This window comes from Numida meleagris, chromosome 2, assembly GCF_002078875.1.
Source record: "Numida meleagris isolate 19003 breed g44 Domestic line chromosome 2, NumMel1.0, whole genome shotgun sequence".
In the NCBI taxonomy this organism is placed as follows: domain Eukaryota; kingdom Metazoa; phylum Chordata; class Aves; order Galliformes; family Numididae; genus Numida; species Numida meleagris.
This window is the reverse complement of record NC_034410.1, coordinates 59975693-59997251: the sequence shown is the minus strand read 5'-3', so window position 1 is coordinate 59997251 and position 21559 is coordinate 59975693. Positions and strand designations below refer to the sequence as shown.

Genomic DNA, 21559 nt, shown 5'->3' with positions numbered 1-21559 from the left:
AATCTGAGAGACAAACCCATACAAATGCCAAAACTACTCAAAACTGAGCAGTTACAATTTCAGCCCAGGCTGAAGATACAGTACAGGTCTTAGCTCTTGCAGGCACGTGGGTTGGAAGGAGCATCAGAAGATCTAAGAAAGGAATAGGAATAGTTCTACCCTCCCACCACCACCTCCAGTTTATAATTCAATCCAGCTCGCACAGCAAGCCCAACAGTATTCCCTATATTTTAAGAATATGCTAATCAGTACATAACACCCTATTATCCTTGCCTACACAGGCCCCAACACATTTTAACTGAAATGGTAATTACACTGTAACCTAAGTGGACATGTCTAAACAGGGGAACTGTTTTCCACACACTGATTAATTTGTGGCAAAATCCTACTGCAGTCAGACCAAAGCCATACTTCTAGCATACATGAGCTGATTACAGCAAGCTGTCTTATAAGCTTGAGAATTTGGAATCTTTATGAAGTTGTTTTTTTTTTTTTTTTTAATTCTGTGTTCATTACTTTAAATGTGTTTGCATAGTTTTCCAACTTGATGTACTTCTACGATTTGGGCCGCGTCAATCCTCAAGAGAAAACCAGTGACACAAGGTCACTTTCTAACCACCTCACGAAGATAATGCACTTTCTTCCATTCCAAACCAAGATAGCTTGCTCCAAGGCAAATGTGCTTCTGAAAATTAGGTCATTTTTTGTGGTTCATCAAGTCCATTGTTCCCAAAAGTAAATAGCCATTATCCTTACTGATTGCGTAATTGTTCTCCTTCCTTAAATCAAGGGCTTTGAAGATGAGAAGGGATAGCCTCAGTGGGAAAGAACAGTCTGCTCTCTTACTTGCAGGAAGACTTGCTCTTGTTTTGATTGCATATAGGTTGTGTTTTGTTTCCCAGTTAGAAGAATTATCAGAATTCAGAAGAGACTGAAGAACCATCCTGCAACCCTCCAGCAGGGTATGGAGGATGCCATACCACTCTCACTGTCTGTTCAAGTGTAGATAAAGGCAGCCTGAAGACAGCAGAAGCAAGAGAGCTCAGGAAAAGGAGTACAGGTTAAGGAGACAGGCACCATAAGAGGGCTTGTGGATGCTGAAACCTCTTCTCTAGCCTCCTTCTTGTAGACAGTCATCAAATTTCCCCACAAAAGCTCACAAGTCCAGTCAAAAAACTGCACTAAGCTATGCAGACACCTTTTGCTGCCGCTGGCATGGCACATCTGGGCAGAGGAACTCAATTCACATTAGCAATGTGGTAAAAGGAGTCTCCCAGCTGAGTTTAAGTCGCTTGCAAAACCAGTTCTTGGGAGAACATCTACTGCATCTGACCTGATAACATAGCTCTGGCCCCTCCCCTCCATGCTTTTAAACCACTCACAGAGAGGGTTAAATCTAGCAGCTGAGGAAGGTTCTGTGCTGGCTTCCCTGCTTCCACTGTAGATAGGAGCAACTATGCTGAGCATTTCTGGAAAACTCACCCAAGGACCCAGGCCAAAGCTGGCTGCGTGCACTGGGCAACGTACAGACCTCGGTTCCATTCCAGACTACATCAGCATCCCACAGACCAACGTCTTTTAGTCATTTACTGCCCAGATCTCAAAGTTTTCAGTGCCTGTCTGAGCTATAGTAGAACGTATTGTTATTTAAGATCATTTTCATAATGCCTGCGTTACCTTTGGGAATTCATTTTTTTCTCCTCCAAGTAGCACTGACTGAATTAAGCTGCTGCTTTCTATGCGCTACTTAAAAGATCAGTGTTCTCACTCAAAGAATGCTAGCAAGCACCAGCCACACTGAATCATGAACTTTCGCAAGTTTCACACTGAGCCCAGCTTAATTTGTCCAAAGTATTTGGGCAATTCAGTTAATGAGAGGTAGACACGCAACACTCCAGTCACTCAGAGCCTCATGGCACAGCAGGTATCTGTGCCTCATGCTCTGTCATGTATTAGCAAGTGACTCTAATTCAGAAACTGCAGTCCAAAGGAGAATTTCATATGTATTAATTAAACTACAAAGAAACGTCTCAAAGAACAATCAGATGGCTAATAACTTCAAACCACCAAATCCGAGAAATGCCATGTAACATGCTGCAGGAAAGGATATCCAAAGCTTGGTGCCGGTGTATGTACCTAGATGTAATTCTGTTCTAACATAAAAAGTAAAGAGGTTTCTCCATTAAACAAGGATAAAGATTTAAAATGGTACTAGGGAAATAGTGAAGAATTAAAGAAAAAACAACTTTTGATTGTAAGAATTTATTTTCCTGAAATCAAAACTGACCAATTCATGTTAAATTCATCACTGTATGAACCAGACAAGTCTAACGTGCCACATGTTCTTCATGCATTACATGCAAGACATCACACGGGTCTTGTAATACAACAATTGCAGTTTATTGCTCTTGAATTTAAGGCTGGTGGGAGCATGAGACTAACATCCACAGGGACCCATATGCTGCTCCTGCACAGAGCAACAGCTGATTTTTTCCACAGCACTCCCATCAGCATTGCCAGTCCAGAAAGGGCCAAATACCTGGAAGTACAGGGGTTTCAATTTCCTTGTTCGTTCAGTCCTCAGTAATCCTTCTGGAGGAAAACAGCTGCTAAGTTATTGCCATGGGTCCATACAATTTATAATGTATTGGTACAGCTTGGGGAGCTCACCTAAATGTCCCCAGCATCTAATATGGCTAGGCTAACATTAACGAGAATCCCACTTACTCTAGCTCTCTTTAGCACTCTCAAAGTGTTCACTAAGATCTGTATATTAAAAATGTCATATTCAGCCATGTGTTTCCTTACATAGCAAAACACATGAGTTTCTTTATATAGATCTGTGCTCACATACTTAAGCAACCCTCCCAAAAGGCCACGATGACCCCACAATAGAGTTCTGCCTTGATGCTGTCAAATTACAGCTTCAGTTCAGGATAGAGAACTGTAAATGGTTTCCACAGAGTGCATGTTAGTTTTAAGCAGCTGCTCACCATCCTTTTCCATCAGCTCTCAAATACCGCCAGAACATTGCCCACTTGAATGGCAAGAGCTGCTAGACCAAGTTGGTCACTGAAGAGGTGAAAAATCAGAGGTACTGTCTACCTGCCCAATACAGCTGTGATCAATGGGCCTAAGGGGTTCCAGCAGCATCCCACAGACAGGCTTCACACAGCAGCATGAAAACACTCATGTCCTGTTGAATGCATACTCGGTATAGGGTGAAGACACAACCCCTCCATACTGCAGTTGTTCCAGAAGTTGTGAGAAACCACATGGCAATTTTCTTGTTTGTGCTTCTTTCACAATGCATCCAGCTCTACAACAGTCACTGCTGACACCTATAGTGTTATCTACGTAGGCTTTAAACAATTCAGAATCTTTGATGGGTCTCCAATATCACATCAGAAGATGGATTGCAACTGCAGGCCCACGCATCCTACAGCGTCACGGAGGCAGCTTCTCGGCTTTTCACCACATCATCTGAGTAAGACTTATACTGGAACCCAAGCTTGAGGGATTATCCACCCCCAAGCTTTTCCACCACGATGGTTTAGCTCTCCAACCCATCTGAACGTCACCTGCATGCAGTTCAAAAGATGATACGCATCATTAATAAACAGATGTCTTTCGATGTGGTTGCTTAAATTACATGTATGACACACCAGCACAGAAATCTCTAATAGAGGTGGATGTGAACCCAAGGAAGGGAAAATAAAGAATTAAAGGGAACTCACTGAGGTATTAGAAGTTGAAGTTACATTGGAATAATGGAATTAAGAAGATAGCCTGGCTGCAAAGGTCAGAGAATCTTCCAGCAGAGAGTCTCACCCGAACTACAACCTTCTGAGGAAAAGAGCAGAATCTCCAAGTGGGAAAATATTTAAAATTACATGCATCACAAAAATACAGCACAGAGAAAACTCTGCTCTATGCAGGACATTGCCTAGGTGACCTCAACAGTTTCGACTACTCAAATGGTTAGAAATGTATGATGCAATAGGAGTCTGACTGTTTGAGACAAACCCAAACCTGAATAGTTGTTTTCACGATAAATCCGTTGCAGTTAATTCCAAAGATGTAATGTGACTAGTTTTGCGGCATACTGGAAATTGTGCCAGCTCTCTTTCTGGACATTTTTTTGTAATGAACTGTGACTGTTACAAGAAAGGGCAGTTATGGGACTAAGAACATTATGGCACATCTGTGCAAGCTAAAATATCTACTGCCATACATAGAGCAATAAATACAATACAATCAAATGACAATGTTAATCTGCTCTGTCTGATCATAGTCTTTTCAGTAGGTTTTGCTCCTGGTACATTAAAGGTACAACTGTAGTAATCTCATGGATTAAATGCAAAGTAAGCAGTGGAGGATGGAAAAGGAAGAAATTGCCATTTTATCATTATTGCTGAATTAAAATCAGAGAGAAGGACAACTACTAAGGAAGTCATCAAAAACTGAGCCTGCAGGAATGACAAAGACAGCATGACGAAAACTGTAATGGCCACTGACCAATTTTGGTAGATTTCTTGGGTTCGATTTTTCTTCAGCTACTCTCACCTATGCTACTCCATGTTTCTGTATCTGCTTAGCTCCTCTGTAACAACTTGCTTCACGAAGAAACTGCATGCAATACCAAGCTCTTCCACAAACTTCCTACACTAATGCCATAGCAATCACTATGAACAAGACCGGGTTATGCCAGGTTACAGCCATGTTTCTGGGCTGAAACATCTCAGACTCAGCATCATAAGCCTGTTAAATGGATTTGCTGAATTCCTGCTGGGTGAGGTATGCTTTTTGCAAGGTTAAGCTTCAGAAATAAGCTGAAGCAGGCCATGATCAACAGCTTCTGATGAACGTGACAGTTATTTTTGTTTTCCACCACAAAGACAGAGGAGGTACAAGAATGAAATGTGTTAAGAGAACATGGGGTTACCGCACAGGTACATCTGTGCCTAAGCAATCTTTCCTTTCTGCATTGCTTTTGTGTGCTTCAGACATTTGGTTGCACTGACTACTGTCTTCCAAACACACCACTAACAAGTCATAATAAGTTAATTAATGTGGGCTTCCTGTAAGTACTCTGAAATCACAGTGCAAGCAAGGGGTAATCAATCTAATTATATCAGCAGCCTCTGCTCTCCACTCCACAAAGAGCAGACCCTTCCCAGAGGGCCAGTCAACCAGGTGAAGCAAGCGATCACATTTCTGCATGTCAGAGCTCACCAGAGGAGAGAGTGCTTACTGAGTTCACACATAATGCAAAGTCTGTCTGTGCAGCTCCAGAGACATGGTTCAAATCAGCTTGTAGTCTCTGAAATTATTTTCAGTACATTTGGCCAGTTTCTTTGGAAGGCAAATCAAATTTTGAAGTTCTCCGTGCTCACTTGAGGCTTTCGCTACTTTCTGCTACACATAATCTAGAAAAAAGGAGACATGATTTGCTGGTCACTCCAGTTTCATGCTCATGTTACTTGACAGATTTCAGTGGATTTACTCTTTGCATACACTGCTGTAACACAGCAAGGTTCAAAGATGGCTTAACAGCACACAGAGATGTACCAGTATTCAAAAAATGAGTCACCAAGAGATCAAACTGCATGTAGTATCATCAATGCCTCCCAAACAGATGGCTATGCGTAAGGATCACAGTAAAGGCTAAACCAGCCTTTTCTTCCACGTTGTACGGGTGGAGCGTGAAATAATGAATGAGCAGCACAAGAGGGAGCAGGGGAACTCAAAGGGGATGAAATCACAAAATACTCCTCCACCCTGCAGAGAAATCTTCTTAAATTCTGGCTCTTAGCCCAGAGGTTTGACCCCAGGGGACAGGGGATCAGTACGTCAATGCAATAGCAGAAGCAAACCTTGAAATGTAATGTCCATTCCTCCTTGTAAATCCCATCCAATCCAAAATAACTCACATGAGAAAAACTTGGATAAAAAGAAACCAAGAGAAGAAAAACAAAGTTCAACTATACAGAGTCATGCAAACTCAAGAAATAGCCATGTTAGGAAAAAGCTAAGCTGCTCCCTTGGGCCAAGCCAAGCAAGCCAGTGACAGGTCCCCTAGCTCTCTGCTTCAAACCTAGGGTTCAGAAATGTGCCACTGTGTGCACTGAACTGGGTGAGAGATGGACAACCCTCAACTAGCTGTAACTCACAAGCTTCTCAGCAATTTTTAATCCAAGGACTACCAGGCAGTTCTGAAAATAAATCAATAAAATGGAGTTGTTTTGTATCTCAGTTCCCCATTTGCACCATCTGCAACTAAGTATTAAGTTAAAATAATCATTGTATTTTTCCCCTTTGTGGATTTAAGAAAAGGTAGGTGTCTGCGGACAATGCGATGGTATCTCACAGGCCTCACGTTGAGCAACATCATGGGATTTGATTTCTCTTCACATGAAACATCATCCACATCCTTGCAGCTGTGCTTCTGTTGCTGTTTTTTGTTGTTGTTGTTCAAGTTATACTCTTTAATTCACAAGGTGGAAAGACTGCCCCAAGAAAAAAGAGACCTGCCATGCATTCCCTCTCCAGAGACTAACAGTACATAAAAGCTTCAGGAAGGATTCATGAGGACCTAAACACCCTTCTTCCATTCATCTCTTCCCCTTCTAGACACTAAGCCCTCTGCATGTAGCTGAGGCATGACCTTAAGCCTTGCCTGACCCAGGGGCAGAAACACTGAGCAAATAAAACCCCATGTTGCCTGCTGCTCCTCTGCACTGGGAGCTAACGGAGCCACAGGCAATTCTAAAGACTCCTACAAGCGATTTGTTGCCTGTCAGCCACTAGCAGGGATCTCCCAGAGCTCTGGAAATACACTCAAGTATTGGCACACAATAGAAAATTCCAGCCTGGGTCTCAACAAGAAATGAGGTCACAGAGATGCTCTTAGCAGCATTACTCATTTAAAATCATTGGGGCATTTAACTCCAATCAAACGTGACAACAAGTAAGTTTGGGCACTGTGCTGGAGCACCTCTCTTGCAGAGAGAGGCTGAGGGAGCTGGGGCTGTTCAGCCTGGAGTAGAGAAGGTTCTATGGAGACATCACTGAGGCCTTCCAGCAGCTAAAGGGGCCTACAAGAAACCTGGAAAGGGATTGTCAGGGAGCAGGGCAATAGTACAAGGGTAATGGCTTTTAGTTTAAAGAGGTGAAATTTAGACTGAATACTCTGAATAAATTCTTTCATCAGAGGGTGGTGAGGTGCTGGAACAGGCTGCCCAGAGAAGCTGTGAATGCCCCATTACTGGAAGTTTCAATGCCAGTTGGATGGGGCCCACAACCCTGCCCACAGCAGGAAGGTTGGAACTGGGTGGTCTTTAAGGTCCCTTTAACCCAAACCATTCTGTGATTCTACAGTAACGCCCACCGCACAGCTGAAACACACCGTAGGTAAACCACTGCCAGAACTAGGCAGCATCATAACACAAGTCTGGCTAACAGACAGAGCCCTGTGGTGCTTCACAGGAGCTGGGTGACAGCTGAATGAAGCAGATGGCAGGGTTGTGACACAGAGCTGAGGGCAAGTGTGACCAAGTCTTGACAGAGCTCCGCTCAGTGCTGCTCCCCTCCCCAGAGAACAGGAGGAAAGATTGGTCCTGGAGCCCAAAATCCATGTCTGGGGTTTCAAACAATGTTTACCCACTCTCTAAACGTAGGCTGAACTGTCACCAGCTAGGCCACGTTGGCTGGCTGTTCAGAGCACTTGAGTAACTGAGGCAAGAAGCAGACAGCTGACATAACTGAAAGAACTTGAGCCTGTGTGCAACTTCTGATGCATCTCCATGTCACATTAAACCAAACAGATCTTACTGGCTTTGGCAAGAACTTCCAAAGTTACCCAGCAAGATTCTTATTAAATGTCTCATGGATTAGAGATGTTGATGTAGATATTCACTGCCACTACTTAATAAATAAAAGTCTGTAACTGTGTTCAGCTTCTCACTGTCTTACTTCTAAGAAAGGCCAACTTTTCATGTGTCACTGCTACAGATATCCTCAGTAAGCTGCCGCATTTGGTGCCTAAATTGACTTCAGCCTGAGTAGGACACTGCTTGTCAAGCATGCCCTAAACATAGAAATTCAGGTAAGCTCTAACCAGCTTGAAGAAAGAACAGTAAAAGATGCATACCACTTCAATAATTTTTAAAGCACTTTTACTTCCAAGAAGGGTTCATTAATTCACTGTATCTCAGTGCTGGAGATGCTGCAGCTCCCACTGAATTCTTTCCAATCAAATTCAGTTATGTCTTCCTCCACTCCAGCATCCCTTCAGGTTCTCCCTTCCCCAGCACAACACAAGCATTGCCCCAGGACCAGCCTCAGCCACCTCCTCCCAGCTGCATCCTATCACCCACTCCTAGAGACACTCCAGGGGCAACTTCTGCCCAGCTTTTTTGGGGGTGAGCAACTACAAATCAGCAAGAGGGTAAGAAGGTGGGAATGCAGCCCACAGCCAGCAAGGAAGTGAGCAGAGGAGTGCTCTGAACCGCTGACACATCCACAGCCACCAGCTACACCCTCCTTCCCCTTCCGTTTACTGCAAGTCCTGCTGCAGCAGCACTGTGCTGCTCCTCTCCTACTCCATCACACCCCCTCCTCGCAGACCTTTATTCAGCTGGTTTCCTCTGGCCACATGTGTCAGCATCACAGGTCTCCATTTCAACTTTTCATAGTCATCTCTCTTTCTAACCAGGGAAGTGTCTCATGCTCAGGCCCGAAGGACAGCCTCTCTTCCCTTACTTCACTGAAACACATCCTCCTCTTCCAGTCAGATGTTATCTGATGGTTCCTAGCTCTATGTAGGCACGCATTTTCAAAGATGAGAAATGCCAAAGCACGTTACACCCTTTCAACATGAGGTTTTACATAGAAATGGGTATAGCCTCCTACTTTTGTTTCACATTCAAGGAACCCGCAGCAAGCACCTGGCTCCTGCAAAAGGGGACAAAGGGGAGATGTGACCCTGCATGGTTTCTATCTCTAGTCCAGGGCTTTGATCACTGACAGCCCAAGCTGTCCTCACATCCCTGTACATCTCCCTTCTTTGGTGCTGCTTTCAAATGAGGAAAACAAGTCAAATGGAAGATGTCAAATATGAAAACCAGCCATGCAAAAACAATACAGTATTTTCTGTTTTGGCAAAAGCTTGCAGCTGCGCAAGCTGTACAGTAGTATGGTACACACAAATTTCACTACACATTTCCATCATGAATGCCACTCTTTATCCCAAATCCAGGGTTTACAGATTAACCATCTGCTGCGATATGAAGCTTGGCAATTAAGGTATCAGCCATAAAGCAAACGTTACACACAAAAAAGTATTTGTCTTTTTTTAAAAAAAAAAAAAACACTTTGTCTAGTCCTTTTCTAACATCACAGAAGTCCCAGGACAATGCAACTGAACGGGTTTGGCTTCCCATTTTCTGTAACACTATGTTCAGTAGCAGACCAGTTTCTATGGGAGTCTGGGACAACACAGTCACTGCTGGAAAGCAAGCAACTTCAAAGACATGACTTTCTGCCAGTAACAAATCAGAAGGCTTTCATAGTCTTCTGATTTTAGGCACACGGAAGTTCCTTTAGAGTCCTGAAACACTCTCAATACTACTCAAACTCTAGGTGGGCCAGTTTGAAAGGTCTAGAAGGACTGAGTTGTCTCAGTAGAATCACAGAATGGCTTGAGTTGAAAAGGACCTTAAAGACCATCTAGTTCCAAGCTCCCTGCCATGGGCAGGGCTGCCACTCACCACATCAGGCTGTCCGGGGCCCCATCCAATCTGGCCTTGAATGCTTTCAGGAATAGGGCCATCCACAGCAGCCTGTGCTGGTGCCCCACCAGACCTTTCAGGATTTGATTTTTAAAGCATGATCCGGTAGAGTCTTCCTGGTTGCCTCTCACCGACTAAGAGTCATCTCTGCACTGACGACTAGTGTACTGACTACCTATAGGATAACTGCATGTATTCCCCTGCTTTTCACCAAAAGAGACAAGCAGCAAGCTGTCTAGGGATCGAGGTACCTTCCAGTCACTGTAAAACCTCTTGTCAGAGCTCTGAAAAAAGAACAGGAGAAAAGTATTTTCACAGCTCTACATTAAGGGCTATAGGTCCCACGAAATTGGGAACCAGATGTACACAGATTCCTGACCCCAGCTGTCCAAGGAGCTCTTCAGTCACTCTACCTCTTCATAATTCAATTCAAAACACGGGAAAAATAAACTGCATCCGTGGGAAAGAGCCTGAGTTGCATTAGCATGCAGGTAGACAGAAGTATGAACACCAAAGATTAGATTCTTCGAGGAAATCTAGAGGTAAATCTCAGATTACTCCACACAGGTCACGTTTCTGGCTTGCATGGCTGAAAAGCAACAGGCCAGTTCAAAGTAGCTTTATCCTATTGAGATGAACATTAGGCTTAAAATACCCCATGTTTTACTTATAGCTATGAATCTCCAAAACCTTGTACCCTGTGAAATAATCCACAGCTACTTGGATGCTAATAAGAACAAGAAACAAGAGACAAGATCCAAGGTTGACAACTCCTGGGATTCCAAATGAACTTGTCTCCAACTTATTTAAAGAAGGCATATAAGGGATATTGTTACTCACATGAGCCATGGTATTTTAATTAATATCCTAACTACTGCCCTCATCAATCCATCTCTCATCCCCTTGTAATTACAGGTTTAGAGACTGGAACAGCACCACTCTGTTATATCAAAACCCAGGCTCACGGTACGGTTTTCCAATTAGAGGTGCAAAGAGTTTGTCTTAGTCTGAAACTCATTTTCTGACATCATTAATAGTTGCAGTCACTTCACAAGCCTCATACTCCAGCATACAGCTATCCAAAGTGTGTTCTAAGTAGGGATTTTGACACACATAAGAATATGCACATGTATTTGCACACCTTATAACCACAAGACTATAATCCACATGATGTGATCAGTTCCACCACACAATTTCCAGCTTTATGCACCATCCAACCCACATGGAACTTAGGCTAGCCCCATAAGACCAGAAAGGAAGTTTAAAATATTGAAAGTACTGGTCATTATTACCTTGGTGGCATCAGCGACAGTGCAAACACACAATACCGCCAAGGAGGAAACTTATCAGCGTGTATGTGAATTCTAAAAATATGTAATACTCTTGAACACAGGGTGAAAGCCATGTCCTGCCTTGATAAAACATATTCTTTGGTAGCAAAAAACAGTTCCTTATTCTTCTATGCTATCAGCTTAACCTCACATCTTAGTCACTTCCTATACAGATAACTTTCACACGTCCTTCTTTTCAACAAAAGGATATACAAGAGTAGCAAGTAACCAAGAGCCTCAAAATCCACTCCCTCCCCCCCGCCTCATTCATTACTTCAGGACTCAGAAGGTCAGTTAATATTGCACTTGTTCCAGTATACTTCAGATGCTTCAGGAGAAGTTTTAAAGCCCTGCCAAAAGGCAGATTTTATGGGTAGAGCATCATCCCAGTTTTCCTTTGAGCATCAAGTAATGGGAATGTTTTTAACCGCTCTGCCTACTTACAAATCTGTGGTAATGCACTGAAATGCAGATGCAGTCACAGAAGGAAAGGTCTTGCACGTGGCTCTTAGCAGCTCAGTTCTATCTGGTGCAAACTCCTTATAAGTACAGTTACAGAACATGGAGGGAGGCTGCAGCAACCACCAGCACTCTGCTGGTTTTCACCCAGCATCCTCAGGCTACTCCGCCAGAATCAGGAGGCCCTGAGCAAGCAGTCTTAAAAGACAGAACAGGACTGAAAAATGCCAAGACCTGGTATTAAATCATAGAATCACCAAGGTTGGAAAAGATCTCTAAGATCATCCAGTCCAATCGTCCACCTATCGCCAATATTTCCCACTAAACCATGTCCCTCAACACAACACCTAAACATTTCTTGAACACCTCCAGGGATGGTGACTCCACCACCTCCCTGGGCACCTGTTCCAGTGCCTGATCACTATCTCAGAGAAGTAGAATTTCCTAACATCCAACCTGAATCTCCCCTGATGCAACTTGAAGCCATTCCCTCTACTCCTATTGCTGGTTATATGGGAGAAGAGGCCAACTCCCACCTCGCTACAACCTCATCTCAGGTAGAGATGATAAGGTCATATAGATATATGGTATATATAGATATAGGTCAGGATATAGAGAGCGATAAGGTCACCCTTCAGGCTTACTTTTCTCCAGACTGAACAATCCCAGCTCCCTCAGCCACTCCTCATAAGGCCTGTGCTCCAGACCCTTTACCAGCTTCATCGCCCTCCTCTGAACACGCTCCAGGGCCTCAGTGTCTTTCTTGTAGTGAGTGGCCCAAAGCTGGACACAGTACTCGAGGTGCAGCCTCACCAGTGCTGAGTACAGAGGGATGATCACTTCCCGACTCCTGCTGGCAACACTATTTCTGTTACAAGCCAGGATGCCATTGGCCTTATTGGCGACCTGGGCACACTGCTGGCTCATGCTCAGCTGAGCCCCAATCAACACCCCCAGGTCCATTTCCTCCCTGCCCCAAGTCTGTACTGTTGCCTGGGGTCATTGTGGCCAGAGTGCAGGACCCAGCACTTGGTCTTGCTGAACTTCATCCCACTGGCTTCAGGCCAGCAATCCAGCTTCTCCAGATCCCTCTGTAGGGCCTTCCTGCCCCAGACAGATCGACACTTCCTGCCAACTTAGTGTCACCTGCAAACTTACTGAGGGTGCACTCAATGCTCTCATCCAGGTCATCAACAAAGATAAATATATTTGTACACTTAAACCCCACTCAACAGCAGCTGCAAATCCAAACTCTATCACAACCTTAAGCATTGGCTTAAGACAATGCATTTGCAAACAGCATTGCATATGTGCATGCTATTGTCTGTCTTTCAAAAGCAAAAAAAAGCATCTCCTCCCTCCAGTCCAGCCCAGAAACACCCTCCTTGTTTGCTGAAGAAAAGGTTTTCCCAGTGTGCAAGTATACCAAAGAGAAACTCCCATTAAAAATAAATACACCGATCTCCCAGCTGCTGACCTATCACTGCTCATAGAAAACTGACTTCATAAGGTTTTATGTAGCATTTGTTAAAAGCCCAAAACTGGAAAGATGATTACTTGCAATAGCAACCTCCAGAATACTCAGTGCCAGATACAACTCTACAGCTCAACACTGCCACCGATCACTGTCAGTTGTGAATCTTCCCCAAAGAATAAAGTCCCTCCAAATTCCCCCATTTCCTTCAAAAGCTGCCCCACACGTATTAAAAGGGGACACCAAAAAGAGAAGCATTGACCTTATTTTCGTTCATCAGAAAACCAGGAATTGGCTCTCCCTGTACAGTTGTCTCTCCATTCTTCCTCCTCCAGCTTTCTATCACCTGCACAACCACTCAGGGAAAGCCAAACATCAGCATGACATGAAGATCTGTCCTCTTCCAGCAGCTCAAATGCATAATTGAATATACACCATGAGCACAAGGCCACAATTTTATTCACATCCAGCACATAAGAGGTCAGGCCTTTGCACACAGAAGACAGCAGGTACAGTCCGAACAGCTGACAAAGTATCTGGGTGAAGCAGCCTTCAGGAGGGATCACTTGATGTATGTGAGCAGATCTGCAGTTTCTGACAGTGGCACTCACAGTATCAACACAATTAAATGTATGTGAAGAGTCACAAAGCTAACAGCACTACGATGAAAGACAAATCCACTAACCAACACTAAGTCTCACAAGCAAAAAGATGAGTACCTACAAGATGCATTCATCAGATGACTTGCAAGCACAAGACCTTGCTCCGGTTTAGGCATACAATGCATCAGAAAGCTTCATCCTAAAGGTTAAATGATGGGGTCCTCCAGCAAAAAAAATTACTACCAGTGTTAACATTTCAGGTGCATGGTTCTCTCAAACTATGCTGCCAGTCATAAACCACATCCAAACACACTTGGGCAAAGTAGGATATCACAATTTGAGCATCTCACTACACTAATTTTTAAGCAGAATTCTTCAGCAATATCAGTAATGAGCTCTGCCTGTAAGTCAAGGACAAAAAGCTCAGGTCACCTTCAAACATTTGGACAATGCTGTATCCTGCATCCACAAGCTAATTTCAGGGACTACAGTTAGTGCTCTGCCCCAGAAACGAGTCTTTATCAGGGCATCTCATCTTGTTTAATCACAAACTGTTTTTCCCAATCTTGAAGTTTCAACTTCCTTTAAAGAAATTAACAAGTCACAAAAGAGTTCGGCAAGTCCATTACACTCATTGACCAATTGACTTTCACAGGCTGGGGCTCATGTTTCTATGCACCTCTGTTCTGAATACTTGTCATCTTTTTTCACTCCTACAGACATGCTACCATAACACATTACACAAGCACAACCATACCAAGACGTGGAATTACACAGATGTAGCTAAATTTCATTGTATTGTTTTTTTTGTTGTTGTTGTTGCTGTTGAACTGGTGCAAGTGCAGTTTGCATGCCAGCTGCTACTTACATCAATTATTAGGCCCAAGAACTATTCCCTGTAAGGAACGAGGGACTTTCATTTCAAGGAGACTACTGAAGTCAGCAAAGATTTGCAGAACAGTGTCCCAAGATTCCCATCGATCAGTTCCCAAATGGACACAACAAATCTTTGCTCAGAGGACACTTTTTTGCAAGGCCAACATGCTCTCCTTGCTGTGTGGTTGATTTTCCTCCAAACCACCATGGATTCTCAGTAACATCAACTATTTCCTCCAATTCAGCAGAGCTTTAATGGCATTCACAGTAGAATAAGCAAGATCAAAATCCAAGCTATTAAATATCTCTTTCAGAGATACACTTCTGACATTTATTTTAACGTACATAAGCTTGACTAGCATTGTGGACAGCTAAGCACTCTCCAGATGTTCTCTAAGCAATTATCTCACCCCTTTCCTACTCTTGCATAAACCAGTAACAACTGCATTGTCTTTTACGGACAGAGGAAGTAAAGGAAGGGAAGGGACTTCCAGGAATTTTTTAATTTAAATATTTTTCACCTGAAAGTCATTCAACTTTTATGCACATATGTACGTACATGTGTACATATATAATGTGTACATTTATACGTACACATATAAGTACATGTGTGCATAACGCATATGAATAAATACCTAGAGAAAGAACTGTGAGTGCTCAGTTTAGTCCTGTTTCACATTTTTAAGCAACATCAATTCAGCAGTAAGGATAACTACTATTTTACGGTTCTCTGTCCTTGCTTGACTGTATTTGGATTTTGAAAAGCTCTCTATATTAAGGCTTCTCATTAGCTGTGTGAAGACCAGTACCCTAGAGACAGTATTTAATTCAACCATGACCTCTCTTCTGGGCATTTCCTGGCAAATAATGACCAGATGGAAGAGCTAGAGCTGCCAAACATTCACTGCAAGGAAGTGCCAAAACAAGGGTCTTTATTGCTGATAAAAGCCATGGAAACATCAGAATGCAAAACAAAGCTGCTACCTTTTTTTCACCCCCATCTGCTTCACTAAAGCTGTAATTGCTGCTGCAATGTCACTGAAGGCATCACTTTTTACCCTGAAGTTAAACTCCAACACAGACGCAAATGACCAAAATCATTTTGATCCCTGTGTTAAATCGTTACGTTTATTCTTATATTACTGTCAATCATTAGACTCACGTACCTCATTTGCAAGTTCCTCTCACCACGTTCTCATCTTCTGTGCTCATCACTATGCTCAGACCTAGGAGTCATGCCTGATAAATAACTTTCCTCATTAGCCCCAGCTGGGCTGAAATGAAGGCTGCCATCATCTCCTCACAAAAGAAAACAGGGGATATACCCTCATCCTCCAATGTGATCCCATCCATGGCAACACCATAAGACTCCTGTCAGTCTGTGAGTCAGACTGCTGACCTGTGTATTACTGTAATCTGTATTTCTAACACCTTGGATGCCAGTTCCATTGCAGCTGCAGGGGGCACCCTTGGCACTCAAGGACAGAGGGCAACTTTTTAGCTTTCTTATGCTCACAATCACCAGGCACATTGGTCTCATGCAATGCTGGAATAATAAAGCAGCGCTGGGCCTGATGCACCCCAGGGTACGGTTGGCCCTTTCGGCTGCTGGCTCACTTGCCATCTACCGGAACCCCTTGATCCCTTCCTGCAGGGCTGCCCTCCAGACTCTCATCCTCCTCCCACGTGGCTGGTGACTGCCTAGTCCTCTAGATTGCCAAGATCTCTCCACAAGGCCTCTCTAACCTTGAGAGAGTCAATGTCATCTCCTGATTTAGTATTGTTTGCAAACAATGCTAAAGAGAACCGGCTCTATAATGTACCAATACAGTCAGAGATGGACCAAAGACACATTCATACCAGCTAAATGCTCTCCACGTACATGCAAGTGACCATTTGCACCTCCATAGGAGGGAGAAACTGTTATGGGTGAAGAATGGCACACACACCAGCTGGACTTCTAGTGACCATGAAAATATTATTATGTTCAAGAAATCATAACCCTTGCAGTCATAATTATACTGGTACAAAATCTACGTGCAGACCAGGCCTTAAATCAATTTAGGGAACCTGTACAAGGGATTGTTCCTATTTAATTACTTAGCCATTTAAATAAATCTGTTGAAATCAAGATTTAAGACCTGAGATCATTTTTCTGTAAGGACTGTGGTTTTGTTGCACGCATGCATGCTGACTTTGTAAATTAGGTCTCTGACTTGGACAGCTCACTCATGTAAGCTAGAGGGTTATTATACGAGTAACAAACAATACACAGCAGAGTAAAGGCTTCTGCTTTGGCGGTTTGAGGAAACCAGAACAATTCTTAGCAACTCCGGATAACGCTGTGGCAAACTGATATTAACAGCAAAGGGTGTTGCTGCACTGTAACAACTCGTGGAAAACGCCAGTCCTGGCTGCTCTCCGAATTTAACTCTGTTTTAATCCTTGGTGCTTTGCTATCACTACTGCTAAATGGACAAAAATCTACTGTACATACAGAGAAGAGGGCAGTAAGTTGCAGTATGCCTCAGCACGATTTAGGCCTCAAATAAGCAGACAGTTCGGTCTGTTTAGGCTCAGCTACCCACATCTGGAGTCACACCACAAATCTCTGTTATGTAGTGTCAGTCTTCAGCATTGAGAGGTCTTTAGAGGAGAGCAGAAGCAACAATGGAAAGCCTGCAAATTGTTCTTTTATTTGCCCAGGAGATTTTCCTTTCTCTCCATTTATCTACACATTCTTTTAAAAATTCCCTTAATTAACATTCTCCAAAAACCACAAACTCCAGGAGCAGGACCCAATTCCTTCACCTGCTGAGCTCTCGCACTGACAGAGTCCCTTGTCCATGACCTACACAACGTGTTAGCACAAGTCCCTAAACTCCATAACGTGAAAGGAAGTCATTGCAGTAAGGGTGTGGGCAAGGACCAGTCAACCCAGCACAACAGCAGGTGGAACAGTGGCCATTAAGGTTAAGAACAAATGTATAAGGTCAAGAAAAATCATGATAAAAGATCTGTTCTCTGCATTATAGGGCTCAGTCTGTCAGGGATGCTGTAATTTACTCCTGAAGTTAAATAACTACAACACTCCATATAGCTCCAGCTGTATAAACAAACACACCTTTTCTCAGAACTTCCCTTGTCTTCAGAAAGGAGTGTGCCCGTGCCGTGGTACCCCATGTTGCTATTCTAAGGGAGCAGTACAAAGGCTGAGGGCTCGGGCAGACATTTTTTCAGCCAAGGTAGCCACAGGGAGAGTAACCTCTGACACAGCCTCACTTAGTGCAATGCAAGCACTTTGATCACTGCTAGCTGCTCCTTAGCCTCAGCAAATCTAGGTGTGTCGCTTTAATGAGAGTTCAGTGCCCCAGCACTACCAGTGCTCCATACTGGACATCCAAACTACATTACCACCACAGCACCTGAACTGGCATTTACTTTCATCAGGAAAAAGTGGGAAAGTGCATTCGATCTAAAAGCCAGGAAGGAAACAAGTTTTGTTTTTTATTTTGTTCATTTTACAACAGTACCTGAACAGTGATCTCTACCTTCACTGTCTTGTGCACTCAGTCTCAGGAGTTTCACAGGAACCAGACTGGAATTAAAGGTCTGCAGTACTGAGAAAAAGGCAACGGAAGAGCTGTGTGCTGCGTTCTGCTTCTTCTAAAATACACACAACCATCACTCTAGCAAGATGAAGGCTTGCAGCTGCCTGCCAGCACACCCTCTGGACACACTTTCTCATGTCTGCCACGTGAAAAAAGAGCAACACAGCCCTCCCTTCCCAGCTCTGCAAACTGAAGATAGACAGCACTGCATCTGACTTTTTCTTTTGCAATAAGATGCCCATAATTGACTTTTAATATGTTGCAAAGTTGCTTGACTTCCAAGCACAAGTGCATTTTCTGCTCAATGTCACTGCTGGTCGTTCAATTTTAAATTCAATATTGCAGGACAAATATTACATTGATATTCATAATTGTGATTGTATTTTACCTTAATGGAGGATCTTAGCACATTATAAAATCTGGACCATAGAAGCTGGTCCACAGCTAGAACCCTGCAACCTCTTAATGATCTGTATGAGTGAGTGCAAAGGAATGTGTAAGTGAATTACAGATTACATCAGATCTGTGAATTACTTCAGCACAGGTGATGTTCCTCCGATCTCAGGGGCAGGCCCAGCAATACACTGCCAGCGTTTCATCACCAGGCTCCCACAAATACCTTCTTAACGACAGGCCTGCACCACCTGCCTGCGCGATGGGAAGACAGGAGCCCAGCAGCACAATTGATGTTCCTTTATTCATGACAATGCTCCCTCGCAACCACAGTCAAGTACAGAAGCACTGGTCAGCAAACAAATTTAAGTGCTCTTAAGAGGAGCAAAGCTGCAGAGAGGTGGGAAAGCCGTACTCTGCCTGCACAGCCCCTAGGCAGAACAGACTCCTACCAGGTACTACTGCAACATAAACATTTCAGAAGTAATGCTGTGCAGACATGGCCGCAAGTATGTAGTGGATACTTAGCATACAGCTTAGTGCTTATGTCCATAGCTAAAGCAAAAACACAGTCAGTAGGTTAACATCTTCAGAAACATGCTTGAAGAACATCTGGCATTTAGTGCCAGTACAAAACATAAGCATTCACAGGAACCTTTAGAATAAACTCTCTTAAGTTGATTGGACTCAAGTACCAATGCAAACAGAAACACAGAAATGGCTGCAGCTTCCCCTGAAACACGGAGATGAAATGTCATCAAGGACTTCTCAGTTCCATCTGCAGCAATCACTTCAAGTGATGCAGCAGCTATTCAGTCATACAGTGCAAGTACCAGTGAGCATCTGAAGAAAGTCATATTTAATTGAGTCAATTAAATATGGTAGAGGGATTACACTGACAATTTCTAATGAGGTGGAGGCTCACTCTGTATCGTCTGTACCAGGATCTCCTCTGATGCTAAACACAAGTAAGGGTTCTGGTGACACACTGGGTCTCTGCATGCCAGCCCACCCCTTTCCTGGCCAGGCCTGGGACACAACTGCACTGCTGGTGCACACGGGCAGGGGAAAGCAGAACGCTGCTAGCAGACATGCCAAGCATTTCTGCTCAGTGAGAAAACGTCTTTACTCAAAACTCATCCTGGTTTCTAGGCTCACCCAAATATTTAAGCACAGATTCTTCCTGATCACCAAGCAGAAGTCAGCTGAGAACCGCAGAACAGGCCCCTGAGCTGGACCTAGCTCTGTTTCTAACAGAGACAAGCAGAAGACACCACTGGAAAAGTTAACAGGAGGGAAATACAGTTTTTAAGCTTGCCATTTTCTCCCTCCCTGCTTCCAGGAAGCTACAGTTTGGGGACTTCCTGAGCTGGGGCTGAACTCACACTTTTGCATTGTAGCAGTAGTTGAAGGGCTGGGCCACTGTGCCCAAAAAAAGCATAAAGCAGCAATACATGCCTATATGTCACAGCACTAGCGACAACAACACAACCACACACTTCCTGCGGCACCATCCGAGCTCACACAGCTGTGAAGACACCTGCCCGACCCCCAGCGCCCACACCAGGAAGAGGGCAGCAGGCTGAAGGCACTGTGAATTCACAGCGCAAACACAGGCACGGGATGGAAACCTGCTGGCTGCTGCCCTGGGCTCTTGCTTTTTGATAATGAAACCTCCTTGCTTGAAAACAGCGCTTCTGGCAGCAAGGGACTTTAAAAAGCAAAATATAGGTTAGGAAAAAAACTGGACTCTGCAACTTTCCAGGACAGATATGCCTCTCTCCACACAGAAGCCAGACCAGGGTGCATCAATAAACAACACTGGCTTTCTTCAATCTGCTGCAATGCAGGATGTCACTTTCAACCCTCTTGAAGATGAGGTTCTATGAGTAGAACCTCTGGTATGAATGCCCATGTCCTATCACTGGCTGCCACACAGCGCTTCTTCCATGAAGCCGCAAGAGGAAAACAAACATACAAAAAAAAAAAAAAGAAGCGTTATGGTATTTTAAAAAATCCCACATCCTTTCCTTATCATAGCAAGGAACAGTCCTCCAGCTTGCTTGATACACGGCACTGTCCCTGCTGACCAGAGGACCCTGAAGCCCCACTTGATGAACGCTGCTGCACCACTCCCTCGAAGCACCAAGCCCAGCAGCAGGGCACGGCAGCTCCCACCGAGCCGGGCAGGACGGGGGTGGAAGTGGAGATACAGCTGCTCGGGAACTACAGCTCCCACCCCTCGCTGGCGCCTGCTTCGAGGCACAACTCCCATTCCCATGAAATTAAAATAAATAAATAAATAAATAAAAAATCAAGCAGTAGAAATTTCTCTCTGAAATAACAGGGAGACCGGAGCTGTTTAGTCCCTACCCGATGTTTATCCCGCGTGTCTTTTCATCGGCGTTACCACCCCTACGGCAGGCAAACGGCTGGCACCGGGAGCCGGAGGAAACCAAACCAAATGGAGGTGAAAGTGAACCGGGAACGGCTCGGCAGCCGGCAGCGAGCACCGTTTTGTTTCAGTTCTTTCGCTCCGTCGCTAGCAGATTGCATCAGCAAGCTACGGGCTCAGCCACACCGCTTCCCAGCATCATTCGCAAACCGGGCACGCGACGGGGAGCGGCTACAGACGCTCGGAGAGGTCCAACGCGAACCACTACCCACCCGCGGGGCCCCGAGCCGGGCGCTCCCCCGGGCAGTGCCCGCAGCACCGCGGCCGCCGCCGTGCCCACCACGCGCGGGGCCCCGCACTCACCCAGCGTCTTGACGGCGACCTGGCGGGTGAGCGGCGGCGGCAGGTTGACGCACACCAGGTCCACGTCCTGGTGCAGCAGCACTTCGTCGATGCGGCTGGTGTGGAAGGGCACGCTCATCTCCTTGGCCAGCTCCTCCGCCTCCTCGGCCGTGCGGCCCCACAGCGCCTTCACCGCGAAGCCCTCCGCCTGCAGCAGCGGCACGATCACCCGCGCCGTGAGCCCGGTGCCGAACACCCCCACGCCGGGCAGCATGGCGGCGGCGC

General features: G+C 44.7%; 1 protein-coding gene across 2 annotated transcripts in view; it reads right to left on the bottom strand.

The window, feature by feature from the left end:
* GFOD1 (glucose-fructose oxidoreductase domain containing 1) overlaps positions 1–21553 on the bottom strand; it is a 71939-nt gene extending 50386 nt beyond the window's left edge. Inside the window, exon 1 of one of the 2 annotated variants that reach the window (XM_021387001.1) lies at positions 21296–21553. In XM_021387001.1, coding sequence (XP_021242676.1) covers positions 21296–21548 — 253 coding nt within the window. In that variant the 5' untranslated portion in view covers positions 21549–21553. Of the gene's footprint in view, positions 1–20910; positions 21216–21295 lie in introns of those variants that run through there. The other variant, XM_021387002.1, reaches the window with a different exon arrangement.